This window comes from Rhineura floridana, chromosome 8 (assembly GCF_030035675.1).
Source record: "Rhineura floridana isolate rRhiFlo1 chromosome 8, rRhiFlo1.hap2, whole genome shotgun sequence".
Taxonomy (NCBI): Eukaryota; Metazoa; Chordata; class Lepidosauria; order Squamata; family Rhineuridae; genus Rhineura; species Rhineura floridana.
Genome location: NC_084487.1, coordinates 67,348,478 through 67,362,092, shown reverse-complemented (window position 1 = coordinate 67,362,092; position 13,615 = coordinate 67,348,478). Strand labels below are relative to the sequence as shown.

Below are 13,615 nucleotides of genomic sequence, written 5' to 3'. Positions count from 1 at the left end.
TACGCCAAGAGTCTGATGTTTATGTGTGATCCTGAGAGCATGAGCAGCACCCCTTGTGCTGCTCTGTTTGTAGATTCACAGACCTTTGCAGAAACTATGTGCACCTGTTAGGTAGAAATGTAGGATATGAAACAATTAAATAAAAGCAAATAAAATAGTGTGTGAAAACAGGGAGATAGAGCTGAAACTAAGTTCAGCAAAAGCCGTTCCTTGCCATCATGACCTGTGCTCTGGTAACCTTCTGTCTGGACTGCTGTAATGCATTGCTTATGGGGCTGCCCTTGAAGATGATCTAGAAGCTTCAAATAGTGCCAAGTGAAAGTCTCATGTTGATATTTTTGTCTTCATCTTTCAGAAATAAAGAATGGAAATTTGAAAGCCATTTTAGGGCTGTTTTTCAGTTTGTCTCGTTATAAACAGCAACAACACCAACAGCAACAGTACTATCAATCTTTGGTAGAGTTACAACAGCACGTCTCTCATTCTCCACCTCCCACTGATATTGGCCAACCCAAAACACAGCAAGATATGCAGTCCAGGTAGGTAAGAATATTCCCTCTAGTACAACCTGGAATTAAAGTGCTTCCATTTTGTAATGATTTTCAAGAGCTCCCAAATGCAAAAAGAGCTGGATCCTGAATGCATGTTTCCTTGGAATTAAGCCTACAGTCAATTGGATTTGGGAATAAATGTTCATAGGATTGCACCTTTAGTCTATATTAATTCAGACAGTTACTTCAGCTTCTCTGTTGTTCTCACCAAGGCTTGCCAACAGTCATGAATGACATAGAGTGAGAGGAGAAACTCGCAACTTTATGGGAAGGGTTCTTGCAATATGACTTGCAATATGGCTTGCAATATCCCTCTCTCTAGTTCCCGCCAATCTAGCTAATTTGGTTGGCGGGACTGAGAGAAGGCCTTGTGTGGCCAATCTAGTCAGGCGGCATAATTGGTGGCGTTGTAGGCACTCCTTTAGATAAACTGGGCCGAGACCGTATAGGGATTTAAAGGTTAATACCAACACCTTGAATTGGGCCCGGAAAACAACTGGAAGCCAGTGTAGATCGAACAACACTGGCATGATGTGGTCCCGGCGACGACTGTTTGTAAGTAGTCGAGCCGCCGCATTTTGTATAAGTTGTAGTTTCCGGACCATTTTCAAGGGTAACCCCACGTAGAGCGCATTACAGTAATCTAATCGAGTGGTGACCAGGGCGTGTACTACCAGTGGGAGCTGATGAACAGGAAGGTAGGGTTGCAGCCTACATATAAGGTGTAGTTGATACCAAGCTGCCCGGCTCGCTGCCGAAATCTGAGCCTCCATGGACAGCTTGGAATCAAGTACAACCCCGAGGCTGCGGACCTGATCCTTCAGGGGTAAACTCACCCCATTGAACTTCAGGTCAACAGTTCCCAACCTTCTCTTGTCCCCCACGAGTAGTACCTCAGTCTTGTCGGGGTTCAGTTTCAGCCTATTCCTTCTCATCCATCCACTCACGGACTCCAGGCACTTGGACAAGGTCTCCACAGCCGACTCTGGTGAAGATTTAAACGAGAGATAGAGCTGAGTGTCATCCGCATATTGGTGACACTGCAACCCAAATCTCCTGATGATTGTCCCCAGCGGCTTCATATAGATGTTAAATAGCATGGGAGAGAGGATAGAACCCTGTGGCACACCACAATTGAGAGGCCAAGGGTCTGAAACCTCCTCCCCCAATGCCACCTGTTGGTACCTGTCAGAGAGAAAGGAACGGAACCACCGTAATACAGTGCCTCCAATTCCCAATCCCTCCAGGCGATATAAAAGGATACTGTGGTCAACAGTATCAAAAGCCGCTGAAAGGTCAAGGAGGACAAGAAAGGTGAATTCTCCCCTATCTAATGCCCTCCTCAAATCATCTACCAGAGCGACCAAGGCTGTTTCAGTTCCGTGACCAGTCCTGAAGCCCGATTGGTATGGATCTAAGTAATCCGTTTCATCCAAGTGTTTCGACAACTGATTAGCCACCACTCGCTCAATGACCTTGCCCAAGAATGGTAAATTTGAAATTGGGCGAAAGTTATTAAAAACTTGGGGATCCAAGGAGGGCTTCTTCAAGATGGGCTTTACAATTGCCTCCTTGAGGGCTGATGGCAACACACCCTCTTTCAAGGATGCGTTTACCACCGCCTTAATCCCCTCACCCAATTTCTCTGCAGTTCATAATGAGCCACGATGGGCAAGGGTCAGTTAGACAGGTGGTAGGCTTTACAGTTGAGAGCACCTTGTCCACATCCTCAGAAGAGAGAGGCTGAAAATGATCCAAACATACCGGCGTGCAACTGGGCAACTCTGGTTCATCTACCGTATCCACGGCGCACGGGATCAAGCTCCGTAAGCATTCGATTTTATCAGCAAAGTGCTTAGCCAAAATGTCACAGGAGGTTTTTGACTGTTCCAAGGGTTCCTGAGCAACTGGACCGACCAGGCTTCGGACCACTTGGAATAACCTCCTGGGACAGCACTCTGCAGACGCAATAGAGGCAGTAAAGAAAGCCTTCTTTTCTGTCTTTATTGCCACTTGGTAGGCAGTTACTGCTGCTCTAACTTGTGTCTGGACACCTTCGGAGCGGGATTTCTACCACCGGCGTTCTAGTCGTCTCACCTCCTTTCTCAGAGTACACAACCGTGGTGTATACCACGGTGCTAACTGAGTTCTGTTCAGGGGGAGAGGACGTTTCGGAGCCACCCGGTCTAACGCCCCGGTGATCCTTTCATTCCACTCCATCACCAGGGTTTCGACCGGGCGACCTTCAGCAGGTTCCAATTCCCCTAGCGCAGTCAGGAATCCATCAGGATCCATCAGGCGCCTGGGGCGGACCATTCTAATAGGTCCATCACCCCTGTGGAGGGGGTGCGGCAACAAAAAGTCCATGTTTACCAGATGGTGATCTGACCATGACACAGGGGTGGAAAGAACCACATTCAATGGGACTGACTTCTGAGTAGATATGTATTGGATTTCCGTATACATATATCTATCAGTCTGGTATTGCTACCTTACATTGAAAATAAACTAAATCAAATATTGTATTCACTAATACGCAAAAAAACCTTGTGGTTTAAGAACGTACCTATAGCCCACAGATATTTCTATCAAACTTTAAATAGCAGGAAAATTGGGTAGCTATAGAGAATGCATCAGGGGAGCAAGAGACCTGACCTCTCTGAGATATTATACTGCCCTACAAATTTGTCAAAATGCAGACACAATTTGGGTTGTCTTTCACAGTCCAATTCACTTCCTGTGTAGCTTGGAAGAATTTGGTAGGGGAGGAGGAGGGAGGGGAGGAAGAGCACGGGAGCAGGAAGAGGAGAACAGGTTTGATCATTTGAATGCTTATTGAGTTCAGTGGGATTTATTCCCATACAGTCATGGTTAGGATAGGTAAAACTGACCATGGGGGAGGAGGAGGGGGAGGGGATAGAAGGGGGAGGGAAGAAGGGAGAGGAGAGGGGAGTGTAAGGAGGAGGAGTGTATTGGAAGGGGAGGGGGAAGGACAAAAGGGAGGTGAGGGGGGAGGGCAGGGCAGGTTTGATCATTTGCATGCTTATTGTGTTCAATGGGATTTACTCTCGTGCAATCTCTTCAACATTTTTATTAACGACTTGGATGAGGAGCTACAGAGCATACTTATCAAATTTGAAAATGATTACAAAATTGGGAGGCATAGCTAATACCATGGAAAACAGAAACAAAATTTAAAGGGACCTTGATAGGCTGGAGCACTGGGCTGAAAACAACAGAATGAAATTCAACAGGGATAAATGCAAAGTTCTACACTTAGGAAAAAGAAACCAAATGTACAGTTATAAGATGGGGGATACTTGGCTCAGCAATGCGATATGTGAGAAGGATCTTGGAATTGTCGTTGATCACAAGCTGAATATGAGCCAACAGTGTGATGTGGCTGCAAAAAAGGCAAATGCTATATTAGACTGCATTAACAGAAGTATAGTTTCCAAATCGCGTGAAGTATTAGTTCCCCTCTATTCAGCACTGGTTAGGCATCATCTTGAATACTGTATCCAGTTCTGGTCTCCACACTTCAAGAAGGATGCAGACAAACTGGAACAGTTTCAGAGGAGGGCAACAAGGATGATCAAGGGACTGGAAACAAAACCCTATCAGGAGAGACTGAAAGAACTGGGCATGTTTAGCCTGGAGAAGAGAAGACTGAGGGGAGATATGATAGCACTCTTCAAGTACATGAAAGGTTGCCACATAGGGGAGGGCCAGGATCTCTTCTCGATCATCCCAGAGTGCAGGACATGGAATAATGGGCTCAAGTTGCAGGAAGCCAGATTTCAACTGGACATCAGGAAAAACTTCCTAATTGTTAGAGCCATACGACAATGGAACCAATTACCTAGAGAGGTAGTGGGCTCTTGGACATTGGAGGCATTCAAGAGGCAGCTAGACAGCCATCTGTTGGGAATGCTTTGATTTGGATTCCTGCATTGCGCAGGGGGTTGGACTTGATGGCCTTGTAGGCCCCTTCCAACTCTACTATTCTATGATTCTATGAATCATGTTTAAGATACGTAAAACTAACCATGGGGGAGAAGAGAGGGGAGGAGAAGGAGGAGGAAAAGGAAGGAGGGAATTGGAAGGGGATGGGGGACGGGATAGGACAGAGTAGAGTGAGAGGGCAGGTTTGATCATTTGCATGCTTTTTGAGTTCAGTGGGATTTACTCCTGTGCAATCATTCTTAGGATAAGTGAAACTGACCTGGGGGAGGAGCAGGGAGTGGAGGATGATGGCAGGAAGGGGAGGAAGAAGGAGGGGAGTGTGGGTGGGCACTGGGCAGAGGGGAAGCCCCTTTTCTTTCCAAGAGGAAAACACTGTGAACAGTATCATTCTTTTTCAGCGTTTCCCCCACCTTTTTATTCTACAGCAGGCACATGTAGCCTCCCACACAAATTAAAACCAAAGCTGTCCCTGGCCACATCCACACCAGGCCTTTATTTCACTTTTGACAGTCATGGCTTCTCCCAAAGAATCCTGGGAAGTGTAGTTAATGAAGGGTGCTGCGAGTTGCTACGAGATGCCCTGTTCCCCTCACAGAGCTTCAATCAGAGCGGCTGACTGTTAAACCACTCTGGCTACTGGAGCTCTGTCAGGGGAATAATAGTCTCCTCTCAGAACCCTTCACAAACTACACTTCCCAGGATTCTTTGGGGTAAGCCATGACTGTCTCATGTGAAATCAAGGTCTGGTATGAGTGTGGCACCCTGATCAGGCAAGCAAACAGCTGTGAGTCTGGCTTTTAGAACGCTGACAGTTGGTTCTTACTGAGCATGCCCAGTCTTATCATTTCTTAAATTAATTAAAAATCAGCTAGGCATTTTTTAAACTTTTAACCTGCAGAAGATGAAGGTCAGCGTATGGGGCAACGTCAGTAATAGGATTACAGGTATTCTGTAAACACTGACAGAAAAAAGTCCAACAGGGGTCTGGTTTTTCTCTCTCTTTTTACATTTTGAACTCTCGATTCTTCCTGACTATTTTGTGTATCGCCATTAAGATTTAGAGGGTTGTTAAGCAAGTGTTTCTGAGTTCAGGACTATACGTTTTGTAAGGTTTGTTTTGAAATGAGCTTATGGGAAGCATCAGAATGGCATGGGGTATTTTTGATTTAACATTGTGGTATGCGAAAAATTCATGCTGTCTATAGTATACAGCCACTCTTGTGGCTGTATAATTAATGGAGTTATTACTAACACAACACATAGTCGATCAGACCTTTGTAAGCATAGGCAAATAATACACTACATAAAACATATTATTTTAACATAATTCATAGTTACAACAAAACAGCATACCATTGCCATATGTATTTAATTGAATGTGTTGCTTTAGGAAAATTACACACTTAACTTCATTTTATTGCTTTTAAAGAGCAAGGAGGTGGATTAAAGAGGTTTTCTCACTAGTTCCCTTTTTTGCTTTAGCAACTGAAATGCACTTCACAGTAGAATTGTTGGAAACTGCTCTGCATTGTTTTCAAATGAAGTTTAAAAATGCTTTGTAAGTCAATGACACTGTAATATTGCAGTAGCCCTTGGGAAAACCACATTTCACAAGGGACTGTGGGTAGTTCCCAGGTTCCTCCTTTTTGCCTTTTTTGAAGATAAGGACAACATTAGCCCTCCTCCAGTCATCCGGCACTTTACCCATCCTCCACGATTCTGCAAAGATAAAAGACAGTGGCTCCGAGGGTTCTTTAGCCAATTCCTTCAATACTCTAGGTTGCAGTTCATCGAGCCCTGCAGATTTGAACTTGTTCAAAGTGTTAGATATTCCTTGACCATTTGTCTATCAGTCTCAAGCTGCAATCTTGCCCCTTCAACTTCACCTTTCCCAGGAGGGTCATAGACCCTCTTTTGGGAGAAGACTGAGCCAAAGTAGGAATTGAGCACTTCTGCCCTTTCTTTTGTCATCTGTTATCATTTTGCCATCCTCACTGAGTAGCTGTACCACCATTTTTTTCTCTGTCTTTTAGTATGGATGTACCTGAAGAAAGCTATTTTGATTTTGATTTTGGCATCTCTCACTAACCTCAGCTCATCCTCAGCTTTAGCCTTCCTGACGCCATCTCTGCAATTCCATGCTACCTGTCTGTATTTTTCCTTTGTGGTCTGGCCTTCTTTCCACTTTCTGTATGTGTCCTTTTTTGTTTTCAAGTCATCTCTAAGCTTTTTGAAAAGCCACATTGGCTTCTTCTTCTGTCTTCCCCCTTTTTTCCTTGAAGGAATTGTTTGCCATTGTGCCTTTAGAATTTCCTCTTTTAGAAACTTCTTCCCATCTTGGCCTCCTTTTCTCATTAGGGTTGCTTGCCATGGAATCCTACTTATCATTGTTCTTAAGTTTATTAAAAACAGCTTTCCTGAAGTCCAGGGTACACTTATGGCTACTCTCAGCTTTTGCTTCCTTTAAAATCAAGAACTGAAGTATAGTGTGGTCACTTTTCCCAGAGTTCCTGTAACTGCCTTTCATCCACCAAGTCATCTCTATTGTTTAGTATTGAGTAAAAGATAGCTGATCCTCGAGTTGCTTCCTCCACTTTCTGTAGGAGAACGTTATCTCCATCACAAGTCTGGAATTTCTTGGAGGGGCCATGTTTGGCAGAATTTATCTCCCAACAGATATTGGGGTAATTGTAGTCCCCCATTACTATTACATCATGCCTACTCGAAACATTGGCAAATTGTTTTGCAAAAGTTTCATCCTCATCTTCTCTTTGATTGGGTGGTTGGTAGTAGACTCCAAACTACCATGTTCATTTTATTCCTTGCCCCATTAATTTTAATCCAGATACTCTCAGTGGAGCTACCAAGCTCATCCTCCTGTACCTCTGTGCAGGGATATATATTTTTAACATATAGCATGACTCCACCTCCCTTTCTATTCCTTCTGTTTTCTTTGAATAAGTTACATCCTTCAATTGCTGTATTCCAGTCATGGGAGTCATCCCACCAAGTTTCAGTTATACCTATCAAGTCATATTTACTCTCCTGCATTAAGAGTTCAAGTTTGTCCTATTTGTTTCTCATATTCTGGGCATATTTCTCGGAATGCTCGGGTTTCAATCCCATGCAGTACGGAGTCTCCCATCACTACTACTCTTCTCTTCTACTTGTCGTGGGGCATGGTTTCATTGCCCCTGCTTGACTGAGCTTCAGCTTCTTGCTCACTGTTGCATGGGGTCTCCTGTAATTCTTCCCATGCAGACCATCCTCTAGTCTCATCCTCAAGTGTCTGAAAGTGGTTCCATAGTTCCACTGGTGAAGAGTGTCTTCTAGCTCTTCTGCTCCTGGCACCCTTTTCCATGGAGTTTCCTCCACTTCATTGTTGCTCTCCACAACAGTCTCCTCTTCTGATTCAACATGCTGTTGTTCTTTCACCTCCTATACTTCTCTTTGCTGTTGTTGTTCTAGTGTTCTATCTAAGAACTCTTCATCTCTTACACTCTTCAGTGTGTCCAGTCACTGTTCCAGGTCCCTCACTTTTTCTTCCAAAACAGCCACCAGCTTGCTCTTGTTCCACATGTATGCCATGTTGTTCTCAGGCAAAACAAACATTGCACACACCTTGCAGATCACCACCACTGGAGTGTCCTTCCCATCCATACTCTCTACTATCTTTTGTTTCTTTCTTTCTACTTTTATTGGAATGACCTGTGCTTTGTCCTGTCCTCTTTCAGGATATATAGGAGAGTCCCACTGGTACATGGTGTGCTGTACAAGGGAATAAAAATTTTAGGGACCTCCCCTTTGACCTCCCCCACTGAACTCCTGTTAGTTTTCCCTGTTCACTCACTGTGTTCACTTGGTCTCTGAGGCCTGGCTCACTTGTATCTCTGCTGGACCAGTGGACACAGCTCCCTTTGCTCTGCTCAGTTTAGAGTCAGTAAACAGAATGAAAACTCCCAGCACATACAGCTGCTCCTAGTTGCACTCAGTAGGTACCAGTCCACACTCCTTAAGCCAGCAGCTATCAGGCTACGCCCCTTCCAATCAAGCTGCTGTGGAGCCCTTCAGAGCACATGGTCAGAGCCCTCTTTGTCTTTGTCTGTCTCTTCCTCTTTACACCTCCTCTGCCAAACTCCTGTTAGCTCTCCCTGTTTGTTTGCTGTGTTTGCTCGCTCTCTGAGAGCTGGCTCATTTGTATCTCCTCTGAACCAGCTGACCCAGTTTGTGTTGCTCTGAGCCACCTTTGCTCTGCTTTGAGCCACTTTGTGTCTTTCCAACTCAACTTATTATTCAGGACCAAATTAGATCTTTTCTCCTCCCCCCACTTCTAGAAAAAATAACTGATTTTTTCCCCTTTTCACATAAGTGGATAAACTTTGCAGAAATAGAAGCCTCTCCAGAGTGGATTAAACCTGCCAAGTTGAAAGCAGATAACATCTAGCACTTTACATGCAGAGCACCTTTAAGGGCTTTTTTAAACAAAGGAACACTCCATAACTTCATTTTCTGCCTGAACTGGATGCAATTTGCAGGCATGGTCAATCAGAACAAAATCTGCAGCAGTTCTCTCCTAAGGGCAGACTTTTGGTTTGGGTACAATAGGAATCAATAGGGCATGGAGGTAGTTGGGGGGTGGAACATGGATCCTCAGAAAATACTAGAGTTGGGGAAATGTGAGCCCCTAGCAAGCTCCTGTTACCCCATGGATTGTTGGTGGAGATGGGCTTCTGTCCTCTATGGATTTTTGGGGAAATAATGGAGATCTCTCCATTGACTTGCAGAGAGAAAGGCATAGATCCATGTGAAAAGCAAACTCAGTTTTTTTAATCTCTGCTTCAAATTACTGGGGTTGGAACCTTGGAAAAAAAGGTCACTAATTAAAAGCAAGACATATCCATCAAAATGAAAGACCCTTCACCATGCCCCAAAGCTCTAGGTGCTTCCCCAAGAAGCTTGGATTTATTTCTCAGAAGGAAGATATGTTTCTGTGGGGAGTTTTTTGACGGTTGATTCCACAGGGCCACTAATCTTAGGGAGTTCCTGATCTGACCCAAGACACCTGGTTAACAACACAATTTAACTCGTAAATGTGAGAACCTTCTCTGAATCACTCCAACACACCCCGTAATTCAGAAATACACAGACCCACTGCACAACCCTATTATTTCTAGGCATGTACTTGTTTTGGAGCTGACTTGGTGATGACTGAGTACATTTGTCCCTTGGTAAACCCAGAAAGCTATTTCATGAACAGTATGTTCTGGATTTGGGGTTTTTTCACATTGTTGTCTAAGAATGAAAACAAACCAAAATGTCATCACCAACACACAACAAAACACATATATACCACAATACTCTCATAACACTCTATTTCTTCTTAATTGCAGAAGCCTCATTTACTCTCAAGCCCCCACAAATAAGTCCCTTCAAGAAAGAAACATAACTGCTTAGCTTAGACAAAAGCTGCTCCTTGCTGGTCCAAAGATTTGTAAATTACATACTTAGTGCCATGAAATATTTCATGTTCAGTGATATTTAGTGATGAACCTTCTTGATATCCAGGCTGGTAATATTGTTGGCAAGTAGCATTCTGAAATAAGCAGTACATGAAAATGTCAGGTTTTCTCAATGGGATAAGGATTCCATTATGTAAATTAGGGCTCAACTCCCATCAGACTTTGCTCAGAAAGGGGCCGTATCAGCATCAGCACAGCCAACAGTCAGGGATAATAGGAACTGTAGTCCAACAACATCTGGAGGCCACCATGTTGGCTACCCCTGATGTAAATGTTAATGTATGGAACAAAGGTTCTTAGTTAAATAGGAGAGGACTTTTCAAAAGAGAGGCATTTTGGCCATGAATAAGCCTTTGTTCTGAAAAAGAATGAAAATAGTTATATTGAACAGTTTTATTTAATTCTCTTTTCTTACATTACAGTTACACATTAGTCATGGTTCCATTTTTGTTTATTTTGCACACACACACACACACAAGGTCACAGTGCTGATGGCCTCATTTATATCTGTCAGTAGAAATGTATGGCAGCAATGATGACATTATATTTTATGCCATGTTTTGTCAGTTTTCTTTATCATTGCAGAATATATCTAAGCTTGCCATGGTGATGATCTTTCAACCACCCAGATACTAAAGGAAAACACATGTAGATGAAAGTTCTCTCCCATTCATGGATTAGTCAGTAACTGATTTCAAGGAACTGTCAGCAAAATTCCGCAATGCAGACAAACCAATATTATCACATAGAGAAATAGTGGTCACAGCTTGACATCCAGATGGATTTGGTTATTTCATTAAAGTTCACCCTGTGTTACTTTAAAAAAGCAAATATATTTGGCTGATTGGTACTTAAGACCACTTTTTACTATAGCTGATATACTGTGGGCAATGTTTTACTTTGTTCTTTCTCGGAAGTAGCAAAAGAAATAACTGGTCTAGCAGTTCTTGTGAATTTTGTTGAAGGCAATCAGTGGCCTGATTTGCAAGTAATGCTAACCCAAACCATGGCTAAGTATGAACAAACAAACATGTAAATGCATGGATCAAAAATCGTAGAGGCTTCACTCCTTCCCTGGCCTTGCTGCTGGACTACCAAAGCTTAACCATGGTTTGGCTTAGCATTGTGTCTGAACCTGGGCTTGTAGTTTGTCTCTCCAGACAAACCACGAGCTATAGCCAAAATCTATTATTGGCTTACTGTGCATGGTTTGTCTGGGGAAGGAACCACCCATTACCAGTATCTCTGTTTTGTCTAAATTGAGTTTGATTGTTGGTCCTCACCAGTATGATGATAATATACTTCAGAATTCTGGATGACCCCACTCAATGGTTTCATAGCATCAGGGATAAAACTAACCCTGCAGAACACTATACTGGAGAATCCATTGGAAAGCCATGTCCTCCAGTCGACTCCTTCTTGAGACATCCAGCCAAATAGGGTTGGAGCTGTATCATCATCATCATTATCATAATCGTCATCATCTAAGCAATGTGCAGTGTACAAAATAGAGGCAAAATATAAAACAGAATATGAAATAACCAAGCACATCATAAATACATAATAAAACACAATGACATAAATCCAAAGATGTAGAGTACAAAATCTAATCTCAGGGATCAGGAAAGACCTGGGAAAAAGATAATGTTTTAATGTTTTAAAAAGATAACATTTAAAACAGATTACTGATATTATTGCACACTCCCAACTCAGAAGGATACAGTCACAGAGACATCAAGGAGAACCAAATAGGGTCACACTCTCCCTGTCTTCTGATTAGGCTTGCCAGGTCACAAGCATTCCAAACCCTGTGATGTCATGGGGTGGGCCCTAGTGATGGCACTCCCCCTAGCACCTTCCTACTCACAGCCACCCCACTCATTCCCCCTGGCACCAACCCCGCACCTTCCTACCCACTCTCACCCCACTCACCCAGGCATTTTCTTTCCTACCGACTATCATGAACCTGTACCTGTTCATGAGTTATTAAAAATCTCATAAGTAATACCTTGGCTCAAGCAAGGGACTCTGGGAGATTTTACAGTTAGAAAAGCCTAGCCTCTGCCAATTTACAATCCTGAGTTTCACTTCCAGCTGAAGATGGTTAGAAGAAGCCTCAACAAGCTGCACCTGGTTATCTCTGCTGATTAGCAAGTGCCTGGCACTCAAGGTCATCCCTGGCCTGTGCAGTTTGAAACACAGTTGGGAGGGGGGCCTGCAAGGCGCGAAAAAGTGAGAAACACCTAGAAGAAGGTTACATCAGCCAACTCCTGATTGGTCAATTAATCTGGACCGTTAGGATTCTTTTCCTTAAGTATAGGGCTGGAAACCCTTAGCTTTTGTTCTCTGCTGACTTGGTACCAGAGTTCCAAACCCTTCTGCCTTTTGTGGTTCCATGGGGGTTGCCTATGGGGAGGTAACCTATGGGGAGGTAACCTATGGGGAGGTAACCTATGGGGAGGTAACCTATGGGGAGGTAACCTATGCCTGGTTCCATTGCTTTATGTTTAACATCCATCTCTCTTAGGAGAGATGCTACTGCAACCAACTACCTCATGTGTAAGTAGTTAGGTAAGCTAGTTTGTTATTTTCTTGTTGTGTGTATGAATTCTCTTGTAAGTACCTAAACCCCTGTTTGGGTGAAAGGTCTTAAAGGATTACTTGCTGCTATAATTGATGTGCACTTATAAATCTTAATAAAGCTACTTCTATTTAACCTGGTGTGTTCATTGAGAGAAGGGGTGGTTCTGGATTCAGTACCTTGACCATTCTCTGTCACGTAACTACCAAAGAGGGAAAAGAAGTTAAGGCTTAAACTTAATTGGGGTATTAAACCAGAGTTCCTGGCAAGGAGTGTAACTTTGGCTCGTGCCCTATAGGATCTTGGTTTTACCTATTTTCTGGGCTCAGAGATCCCCTGGCTCTGAGTGGACCAGCAACAGGGGTGGTGGCAGCCTACCTTCTACCTTGCAGGGTTGTTGTGAGCGTACACAGCCTTGGCAAGGGTGAAGTAATAGTTTTTTCGGTTCCAGTCTCATTTCCCTAAGGGTGGGGTTTGGGATTGACGCATGGTCCCTGTGCCTTGACAGAAGGGATTCATGACACTGACCTCACCCCACTCACTCCAACACACCACCCCCACACCACACCCCCTACCCACAGCCACTGCTTTGAGTAACTAGTAAGTTCACCAATGCATGGGTAAAAGTCTTTTACAATGCTCCATGGAAGTGATTGTATGTCATAGCATCCATTCTTTTCCTGGGGAATTTTAAGGAGAAAAATAAGGCAGTCCCCATAACTGCATTTTAAAAGTCAAATTCTCCTCATCAATTCTGCATGAATTGCCTTAATCTCCTTTTAACATTTTCTATTGTTTGTTTTTATATAACATGAATTTTTATATTGCTCTTCAATCATATTTCTAGCGCAGTTTCCAAAAAATAATACAATGAAAATATAAACACGCACATACAAAAGTAAGGGGAACCTGTGGCCCTCTAGTGTTGTTTAGAGTCCAGCTCTCATCAGCCTCAGCCAACATGGATAAAGGTCAGAGATGATGGAGGTTGGGAGTTG

The 13,615-nt window shown here is 43.4% G+C and overlaps 2 protein-coding genes across 23 annotated transcripts in view; one reads left to right on the top strand and one right to left on the bottom strand.

The window, feature by feature from the left end:
* The window catches only part of NAV3 (neuron navigator 3), a 1,044,290-nt gene that overhangs the window by 744,730 nt on the left and 285,945 nt on the right, over window positions 1–13,615 (top strand). For all 17 annotated transcript variants that reach the window (XM_061639678.1, XM_061639673.1, XM_061639674.1 and 14 more), the window contains one exon: window positions 356–539. In XM_061639678.1, coding sequence (XP_061495662.1) covers window positions 356–539 — 184 coding nt within the window. The remainder of the gene's footprint in view (window positions 1–355; window positions 540–13,615) is intronic.
* Window positions 1–13,615, bottom strand: part of LOC133390651 (uncharacterized) — a 28,255-nt gene that overhangs the window by 7,344 nt on the left and 7,296 nt on the right. For 2 of the 6 annotated variants that reach the window (XM_061639682.1, XM_061639684.1), the window contains exons 2-3: window positions 11,320–11,520; window positions 10,022–10,394 (exon numbers count right to left, since the gene is read on the bottom strand). In XM_061639682.1, coding sequence (XP_061495666.1) covers window positions 10,022–10,043 — 22 coding nt within the window. In that variant the 5' untranslated portion in view covers window positions 10,044–10,394; window positions 11,320–11,520. The remainder of the gene's footprint in view (window positions 1–10,021; window positions 10,395–11,319; window positions 11,521–13,615) is intronic. The other 4 variants (XM_061639686.1, XM_061639685.1, XM_061639687.1 and 1 more) reach the window with 4 other exon arrangements.